General features: G+C 35.7%; 1 protein-coding gene across 1 annotated transcript in view; it reads right to left on the bottom strand.

Moving 5' to 3' along the window:
* Positions 1 to 11,041, bottom strand: part of LOC129269211 (netrin-1-like) — a 73,291-nt gene continuing 62,250 nt past the window's right edge. Inside the window, exon 2 of the mRNA XM_064105490.1 lies at positions 1 to 3,914. Within this exon, the coding sequence (XP_063961560.1) occupies positions 3,718 to 3,914 (197 nt within the window). The 3' untranslated portion in view covers positions 1 to 3,717. The remainder of the gene's footprint in view (positions 3,915 to 11,041) is intronic.

Here is an 11,041-nt window from a genome sequence, read left to right as displayed (position 1 = left end):
GTCCTCTATCTGTTAGCTCGTCAGGATCATGGGTACAATGCAGTCTTCATGGCGACAGGAGCCCTGTCACTCTTAACATGCCAAGCTCAAGTCTGATGACTGGACCCAGTTCCTCAAACAATCGAGTTACTGATCATATTTGTCAATTAAACATGAGTGGTGTCTCTTAGGAAAGGCAATGGACTTGAAGCGGAGGGTGTGAGCGAATATTTACTTTATGACACAGTCACACCGACAGAATAGACTCTTTTCCGACCACAGAACCCTCATTGGTCCGTGTCCTGAAGTCGGGTTTAATTCAAACTCTGGTTTAAATGTGTAAATTGACTATGGATAGCCAATAGTGGCATAAATCACTAACAGTAGAATTTCAATGTATCAGTTAATTTTTCTCTCAAATCATTCTTAACTGTTTCTCGGAAGGATAAATAAGATATCTTTCTTCACAATTCATAAATTAGGTAAGATCACAATAAAAACATATAATGTAACTAAAAAAATTATGACATTTTTGGCTTTCCATAATTCTAGCACATAGTTAGACTATGGACTAAGATAAACCTGACTTCACAATACGGGTCCTTGACTTCCAATGACATACCATCGGTTGATTTGGAGTCGGTATCGTTTGTATAAATGTAGCATGACGAAGAGGATGACGAAGATAAAAGTCTCCTGACAAAAAGAAGTTTTGAAATAATGTCCACTGCTTATTTTCGAAGCAATGAAAATCGCTATCCTTTTTGGGAATAGTTGTCCAAACACTTATAATTTGCATCACTAATTTTGTTCTGTAGCCAAACAAACTACATGAAAATGGTATATTTGGCGTTTGCACCAACATTATGAATGCATCCAATTTCTTTTTCCAGTTGAATATCAGGAATATCATTTGAAATACTTGTTTATTTCGCAAAATCATTAACATAATGATCATCATGATGATAGGAATTCATACCACCAATAAGAGAGAGAGAGATAGAGAGGGGGTGGGGCATTGGCATTATTAGGGCTGTGACAGTTCAGTTCAATTTGCATGACCTGACATATGAGCCTACTCGAGTGCAATATGTTACAAAGCATATGTGAACATGACACTATATTTGAACTTTTCAATCAACAAAGAAAATAAACAATAAAATATGAGAAAGAATATGAAAAAAAAAATATAACGGAATATAATTATGTGTGTGATTTGTGGGGGAAATTACAGTTTTGTAAAATAGTGGATATAATATTGACAAAAATCTCTCATGATCTAGGAAGTAAACTTCTTCCAAAATTCAAAACGACATTGCGTATAGGCCTACATTTTTTTGTGGGTAAAAAAAACCCGTATCCAAATATTAAGTAAATTTTGGAATAAATGAATCACGTGGGTTATTGAAACCATCTTAAGGTGTGTGTGGCCACCGACAAAATAAAGGAATAAGGAAGGGGTTAAGAGTCCCAAAGTCACATTTAGACAGGGATGGTGGGCGTGATCGATGGAATCATGTGTTGCTGTTAGATGAAACTGCTTGAGGCGTACAGTGAGGTAGAACCGAATACAATTCACAGACAGTAGGGTACATGGTAGTAATAATACAGGACGAAATTGATTTACGGAAAAGAGTGTAGTAAATTTAATATGCACAACTATACGAATTGTTAACCAGTAGAGAATTCAGGCATGATCCGCAATTTGTCTTAAAATGTAACCCTTATCCAAATATTACAAAGACGTCGGCCTATCTGGAATAGAAGTGGCGTTACGTAACGGGGTGTCTAGGTTGTAAGTGGTGGCTTGCACACTATTCACTGTCATGTGCAGTTAATGTTTTTGTTTTCTTCCTATAGTGCCTAATGCATTTTGATCATCCCACACTCGACATTCAACAAACTAATGCCATATTTTTCACTTTCATTTTGATAAAGGTATGTAGGTTTGTTTGTGAGCGAGCAAGTAGAAAAAAAATGGCTTAAGGTCTTCTCTGAGAAGTTTATAATGGCAATTAAGTTTTGACCATTTATGCCGAAAATGACACTATATACACTTTAACGCGGCTTCGAACCCGTGTCCCCAACTAGACGAAAGCGTTGAGACATGGACACTTAACCACTGAACGATGTGGAATATAAATCTCTCAAATGCATTGGAAATTTAGAATCAATCATCATTTTGCAATTGAAATTGAATGTTTGATATTGATATTTGATAATATGCTGAGTTAGGTTTATACCTATTATTCTGTTTAAATAATATTGCGAGTCGCAAGCTTAGCATCCCAGGATAAGGTAACGAAAACACTGACTTATTTATTTCCCAAATACCTCGTGGTTAACTCGGTGCCAACTAAAACAAAGTCAAAGTTATTCAATTCAGCGAACGGGAAAGTATAATTTCGACAACCTTGGCATCGAAAATTGATCGCGGGTATATCCTACATGGGTAAATTAAACCTTTCGGCACTTGAGATGATGCGAAACAGTAGCGAGAAACAATGACCTTAATATCGACTGAGTGGTGTGGACAGCGCACCGTGACACAGATAGGGATAGTGGAAAGGTAGATAAAAGGAATGGGAAATATAGAGGGGGGGGGGGGGGGGGTAGCTAAATGTGGAAATACGGAAATGTGGAAAATTTTCATAATAATTTCAATTAATTTGGTTTTTATAAACGGCCTTTAATTGTCATTGATTTCTTTTTGTCAATCTGTCAATTGGTTCCAAATATTCTCAGAAAGGGTAATTAATTGTATTAAGCGCATATTGACTCATATTGGTCTTGCAACCTGGCTAATACATGCAAAACATTTGCATTTCCAGTGTAAGCAATGTAGTAGATTGAAAACGGAGAGAGGCCGAAGGAGCTGGGTTACATTACGAATTGCTTTTGAACAGAAATGTTGACGTCATAATAGCTTGAGCTGGCATGGAATAATTGTAACAGAGTCAAAATTATGTTTAAAATAGACTTAAACCAGGCTTCTGTTCCAGTTTCTTTAGACCGCAATATTTGAAGGGTCTGGCTCTAGGTTTGCTCTGTTTCGAATTGGTGATGTTCTAACCCGATTTCTACCCCCTTGGCTCTTCTTTGTGTCAAGGTCGGAGATGCTTGAACTCCATTAACCCTCACCAAACTCATAAAGAATCCACGGATCAGGGCTCGACAGCCAAGAAGGATGGTGCTTGTCACTTCTCGGTGGCAACGGAGACCTGACAAGCTCATTTGCCATCGTGTTACACAGCCTCAATAGTGCAACGGAGAATGGATACTTACCATTCAACTGTTTCTTCACTTGGTATTGAATGGACCTCATTGCAAGTGTGTAAAATGTGTTTTGTACATGTATATTTACTGATTCTGAAGTGTTACTGAATTCTAAGCCGATGCCAAGGTTAGATGGTTATCCGTGTTAATATACATAAATGATTATAAATGAAAATACACTACTTTTGACGTTTCGTTTTATAAATAAACTTGTTTGTCTAAGGTAGATGTTGACATATTGGAGATAAACGCAAAGCTTTAGGGAATCATTATTTTACACTTTTTTGTGGTAAAATTGTTACAATTATTTATGACAATGAATCATTGTTAATATTTTGTGAAAATAATGCAATATGAAGAGGCTATATAGAGACTTAAATAGCTTTTTTTGCATCGCGCAGATATCTTTTTTATATAATAAAACGGCTAAATATTCTACTGTTCATTATTTTGTTCACTGATTCACTCACCTTTGCAAACTTTCCTGTGTGTGATAGGCTTAGACTGATCCCTATAGAATCCTTCCTTACAGTAGTGACAGTATCTCCCGTCTGTGTTGTGGCGACATTTCAGGCAGACCCCACCGCTCTTTCTCCCCGACAGTTTGTAAAGCTCCATGTTAAAACGACATTTGCGTGCGTGTAGGTTGCAGTTACATGCTGTAGGAAAAGAATTAAAGAAATTATCGAATTAAAAGATGTTCATGTTCATCATGAAAAAAATGCTTACTTAATGAACTACAATATGTTAAGTAATTATCATTGTACACGTATACTTTAGATAAATAAAGTCTCTTTCTGCATTTTGGCAATTGGCGATGTTACGGTTAAAAATCCAGTATTAGCAGTTAACGATTTGAAAGGGGTTTCAAAGAGTTATCTCAATCATTTCGATCCTCCATTTTATCTCGTGCCGTCATTTTCATTTTCATTGAGAATAATGGAACTGGGCACTATATAAGAATGCTAGACAGGGTCTAATATATTTCTGGAGCATACGCATATATTGCTTAATCGCACTATGCAGTGCAACATGCACATACTATTGGTAAAATGATATTCAAGGGAGCTATACGTTTCTGTCTTTAGATATAAAGTTTGACAAAGCTATAACATGAATAAAATAAATTTCCTCCAGCTATGTAGCTTTGACCACAATTTAACCCAATTAATCCACTTGGTTCGCCGAAACTGACATGGTTGAACCAAAAGAGAGGACTTTCTGATTAAGTTTGACCATGTTTAACACTCCTCTAGGCTATCCTACCATGAAAAGTGGGATTGACCTCTTTATAAAATCCACAAAGTGTGTCAACTTGTCAAAAACTAGAATATTGTGACGAGGGTGTCTGGACATTTCAGTTTCTATCATTACGCCGATGTAAAGATGTGGGACTGAAAATGACAAACCTGGTTAAGCGGTTTAGGTATGATAGCTTGCGCTATTGATGAACGAGTGTCATTTTTATATTATAAGGATAGATCCATTGCATTTGGGATGAGATGAATGCCACACAAATAATGGTATTTATAGTGAGTACTTTGTGATACTTCCTTAAAGTCGAATTAACGTTAATACTGAAACTAAAAGAGTATGTATCAAATGTCAGCTTAAAACGTTTGCCATATAATCAAAGATGAGATCGATTTCAGTGAACATGATGAAGTAAAACAAATGTAATGATCAGTGTAAGAGACTTCCTATATGTAACTTGATTACCAGGTATAAAGAAAATATATAAGTTTCTGTTAAATTCCCTATCTACCCTGCCTTTTCAATTAGGAATGAGGTCTTAAATAGATTTACAAATTCTAAAAACAGATTTCATACAAATTGAAGTATAATTTACTATTTATAGACTAGTTTCCTCAGCATTAGTCGAGTGAGTTGACCAATTATTCAATCAAGCACGCTCCTAAACTACCCATCACCTAGTCACGTGATTAATAATTGTCAACAAATTGCAATTTTTTTTTTAGACGGAAAGGGTTAAAATAACTCTATCCAATTAACGCCGTCTTCGAAACGAGACCCAACTTTACAATTGGAGGGAGACGTGAAGGAGCGAAAAACGCGCGAAATAGAGAAGTACAAAAATGAAGGAAATTACACGCTGTCGTCTGCCGGAAACGAAATGCTTATTGACAGCCTCGGCATCGCACAATTCCTTCCAATTCCCTAGTAAGAAGGGATAGGTCTTTCTAAAACGGTCAACTCCATTATGAAGCTTAATTTGAATAATTATAGTGCGACGGGAAACGAAAATACTTTTATTTGATCGAGTAACCATGGCGACTTAAGTTTCCGCTTAGTCCGACCATGGACCATGGTCCGACAAATTCTAATCCTCGTTGCAAGTCACTGTGGAAACTTGGGCACGGCTAATTTCATTTTGGTAGCTGCTCATTTTTGCTATTTCATTCTTTGTGTAGATCGAAAGAACAGAGGAATGCCAATAAAGAATTATCGCGCACGTGTTGGTAATTCAATCATGACTCGCTGTGTTTGTGGTCAATTCAGTTATTTGTTTGAGTGAAAGATTTAAGGTGTCTACTTTGATGGTGGATAAATAACCATCCAATTTGATGACCATGAGATGCATATTTCAGGCACGTTATATCGACCACAAAACTTAAAAAACTTTTGCAATATCTGAGCTGTTGTCACGTACTGAAACCATACTGAAACTGTTGGACATGTTAGGAGAATCGAGCGTTTCAAATAATTTATGATTATGGTCGAAAGGTATTTAACAGCTTGAAAATATCATCAAATCGTCACCTCGTATAAATTATATGTGCATATATGCCCCCCTTCCGGTTCCCACAACAAGTTTCTAAAAACACGTATTTTCAGCCTTTTGATTAGTAGGTCGATGGATTAATAAATGACACGTAACCATGGTAACGTACATCATGTACTGAGCAAGTAGGTGAAAGATTATTTCAATTTATATGGTTATGTTTTGGGATACAGCCCATATGCCTACATTGCAATTGTTAATTGTTTTCATGAGGTTAAATCTCTAGGGTGACGTCGCGTCGTTTCCCCAAACTATTTCTTAAAAACTTTCCATAATTGCGAGCTAAATGGTGAGTGTAGATTGCGTACAATAGTATGCACGTCAGACGCCGCCTTAAAATTCAAAGGTAAGTCACTTATCTAAATAATCATGGGTCGAACAGTATAATAGCTTCTCCATATAGGCCATGTGCACTCTAACAATCTACTGAATGTTACATGTACTTTGCCGGAGGAGCATTTCACAGAATTTATATAAAAATCGTTTTTTAGACTAAAACTTATCATTTAAGGACGTTCCACAGTTAAAGTGAAATCCATGTCATTTTCACCAAACTTTGCACATAGATACTTTAGAACCTTAATATTCGAAATATGCAAAAATTAACATAGGTCCATGTGCTTGATTTTTTGCTATAGAACTTCAAAGTTCACCCAAATTGATCTTCTTAAGAATTGCGCATTCAAAAGAATTTGGCATTTTTAGACCGCCCAAGATTACTACAATGAGTTTAAACCTGTATTACTCAGTCAAAATACATGAAAAAGTCATCAAATTTCGCAAGAGAGTTAATAATTGTATCGTTAGAATGGAGAATATATTTATAGTGCTATTTGTTTGCAATTTTAAGTTTAACAGCACTGTCAGTTCTTAAAAATTGCGTAAAAGATAACAAAATCCCAATCTAAAAAATGTGAAATTTCAGTAACAAACTACAAAAGTACAATAAATGCTGCACTTTATTCAAAATCCATGTCATTTTCACCAACATTTGTAGAGTTGTAGAGGAAGGTATACCTAAGAGGAACAAACATTAAAAAATAGGGGTTCATGTGCTTTTTTTTTAACTATCAGTATTTTTATTAGTGCAAATGTGCTTTTTAAAACACCAAAAATGCGCCGAATGCTTTGTATCTATGTAAAGAAAAAATCAAAACCACTCTACCATTTATTCAAACTCGGGGTAATATTCGTGATTCTTGGCAGCACTGCAGAGTAAAGTATTTTGAAATTGTAGAGAATCTTTTTTTGAATGGTCCATGGAATAATTTCATTTTTTAGCTTCATGAAATAACGCATCAGATCTGCAGTTAAAGTGCAGAAGATGAGAAAAATCAGCACATACCCGCAGCTAATTAATCACCTGTTCATCCATTGTGACGTCAGCGCGCAGAGTGTAAACTATGCGCAGATCATAATGCGCACAAACATAACTGTGGAACGTCCTTAAAGGAATATACTGGTTCCTTTTGACAAGGCTGTTCCTAAATTACGTCAACACTCCTAATAAAAAATGAATAGATTGTTTTAGGGTGTATATAATCTGTATCAAATCGATAATGTACTTATTTGTATATGTTTTTTTCTTATTAGAATTTCATCCACAGACCAGCTAGAGGGATTCAACAATCTCACGGTTAAAGGGAGGATAGGGTATATAAGCGCTAATTGAATTTCAATGCAAATGAAGCATCTATAACGATAAAACCAGGAGCTGGCCAGCAGGAGTGTTGGGCGGTTCCGAATCTTTAACCACGCGAACCTCATTTATCATATTTTATTTAATTACAAGAATGGGTTTGCCACAAACTATTCGCTCGCAGAGGAACAAATATATCGCAATTAATTCAGAACTACGGATACTTGATGACTTGTATTTGAAATGTCAAATGACGGAGCAGATGCAAATTCAATTGGAAGTTGTTTTTTTAAAGATCAGTACTGGTCCAAAAGTTAGAAATGTAATAAAGTAACCATATAAAAATAGAATGCAAACTTTATGCGAGAATTGGTGGAAATGTCAAAAGATAACCGAATATCATTTATAGGGCTGTTTAGCAAGTTTTATGTGGACAATTGTTTTTTACATGTTTCTCTGAAAATTACTCAAACTTATTCGGCTTAGTATAGTATTTTCCAAATGAACTTGAAAACGTACATTATTTTAGTGAGAAATTGTCCCTACGGATACGGCTAGAGCATGTAGATACTATACTGATCATTGCAGTATTAAGAGCAAGCCATACCATGTACCCACATTAACTCTTCATACAAACACATTTTTTTGTCTAAAAGCGGATATTTTCTTTTCATAGTCACATCATCTTTACATAAAACGACAAGTAAATATTGGCCATGTGAGCGGTGGTTCAGCATATTGAGTAGTTTTAGGTGGGATTGTTCTTTTTCATATTTTCATTTTTTTAGAAGAATACTCGAAGGTCATGGATTCAACGCCGAGAGTAAGAAATCAAATATTGACTCTGCGTATTTGAATAATGCTCACAAACCTGACAATTCAAGTCCTTTCATCCTCGACAAAGGACAAAAGAATCTGTCCATATTTCTGTTTGCACATTTAAAGTGGATAAATATTTAATAAGATTAGCAGACACTTATCATGCTGTGGGGGAAGCAAAATGGTTTTGTATATTCTCAGATATAGAACGAAGCTTCACCGATAAATCTGTTGGTGAAGGAAACGGAGAACACAACCATAATAACCAGGTAACTGTATAGGATAAATTATAATGAAAACGGCATGAAAGATATAACTTTGCAACCCCTGGGAAAGCATGATGTAAGAACCGGCAATGAAAACACAATCCATAGCAAAATATCTTTGGAATAAGACTGATGATGAGATATTGAAATAAAACTGACCAAAGACTGAACCAAGACCGTAGGTAACAAAATGTTCTGACTGGTTAAAAGATAAGAATAAACATATTCAAACTTGCAAAAGAAAGGCATACTTACATTTTGATCGGCATCATCTTGTAGGAGGGGGAGGGCGGAGGGGGGAGGGGTGTTCCAATTATCAAATGCGAAGACGATAAGTAGATACATGTAATTATTATAAAGCTTGCAAGAGAGCAAGCAAACCATAGACATACGCAGGTTTTACTAATCGAGCAAGCTCCAACAGACAGTTGCAGTTTTCTCTAAACCGCAGTTTTTGAAAGACTGAATAATCATTTGAGTGGAAAAAGGCAAAAAAGGGAGTATTGATTTTATTCCACATGATGTGAATATTTCAACTGTACATCAGAGAAGCACAGTTTGCGGTTTGTTTTCTCGTAGCTTGAAGATGTTTTTGAAGGACGTGTGAATTCGAGGGGCTAAAATACAAGTAGAACAACAGACAAAGACGGAGTAATTTATTGAAAATGCATAAATCGTCTGTTCTTTCCTTTTTCCACAATATAAGATAGCAGGAGAAAGAAGCTTAATGTTTGAAGCATAAATCTTCGTAAAAACTTTCAGTATAATTCAAATTATATTTCAGTATCTTCTAACATTCTCATTTATTACAAAATTATACGAAGTTACTGTTATTTTTTAATAGTTTTATTCTCTGAGAAAAGTTTGATGTAATGTTTTAGATTATTGAGGGGCTCTTTGTCGGTAGCTTGTATTGTATTTTCTGTGAAAAAGGTAATTTGAACATTTATTTTAGTGACTTCTTATCAATAATCAAGAAATATTATGAATCATCCAGAAATATTGAGCCTTATTTGTGGTAATGTGACCAACACTTCAATATGGAAGAAGGTACCAAAACCTGAGAGAGAATAGCAAATTTTTATAACGTGTAAGTGTCGGCCAACATGCAGCACAGTCAAACTCATCGACAGAGTCAAATGCAGCTCATCGACAGAGTCAAATGCAGCTATTCATATTCATAGCTCATATAGGACGAAGGGGGAAAAGATGTAATAAAAGGAGAAAAAATGAATATAATATATATAAAAGATAAATGGTATGACGTCCTTCAGACGAAATCAAGGCAGAGATCCTGAAAACTCGCGCTGAGAGGTGTGAGAAATCGTAAAAACCCTGCTGTGAGCCAAACACACTTAATGAATGGAGCATGACGCCAATGCTTCCGAGTGGGACTGCATCTTCATTCAACGAGGCTCCGACATGTCGGAATATCCGCTTAAGCTGCCAAAATAGGCAGATTTTGCCTGTTCTTAGTAGGTGCAGGGTGTTACATTTTCTGGTGGATGGGGATGGGGGTCAACTCCTTATGTATAGTAGTATGGAATGTGGGCATGTGTGACCATTCTTAATATCAGTCAGGTGCTGAGATTTTTTGGGTTCCTTGCCCCTCATCGGGATAATACGGGATGAGAGGATTTCATTGTGTAGTTGAAAAAAAAAACAGTCATCCGTACTGCTAAATGAACGCATTTAAAAGGCTAAGGCCTATTCTTATTATAAACTTATGATTTAAGGTCAGCCTTGGGAATTGAGTCATAAAATGATGTAGTTGAACAAAAATTGAACAAGAATAACGAAAATGTCCGGGAAGTTTTGTTTTAATCTTCAGAAAATTAAGAGGTGCCAAATATTGGAGACCGAGAAGAAAAGTTCTTTTAAAACCCTGGGTCATCTATTAACACATACTTGAAACTATTCCTGGAAGTTTTAATCGATTTATATCATCTTTTAACAAATTGAAAACAAAGTCGTCAGCTACTGTTACGCTGTGCGTGGTCTCTTTCATTCTTGTAATCGTTTTGTGTTTTTATAACAAAACGATTTTCGAAAGAAACTCTCCACTTCACAATTGGCTAGATCTCAGTAAATAATACAGAGTCTAAAATCGCGAAAGCGAAAACAGAAAAGCGCCGAAATTTTGCCTCGTATTCTATTTTCATTGCATCACGATCAAACAAAACTCAATAATCTGAAAATGGACTTTAAGTTCTACCAAAAGAGTCGTATTACAATTCAACTATAATCATCCATTTATTT

Source organism: Lytechinus pictus, chromosome 10 (assembly GCF_037042905.1).
Source record: "Lytechinus pictus isolate F3 Inbred chromosome 10, Lp3.0, whole genome shotgun sequence".
Classification (NCBI taxonomy): Eukaryota; Metazoa; Echinodermata; class Echinoidea; order Temnopleuroida; family Toxopneustidae; genus Lytechinus; species Lytechinus pictus.
This window is presented reverse-complemented; position numbering and strand designations above follow the sequence as displayed.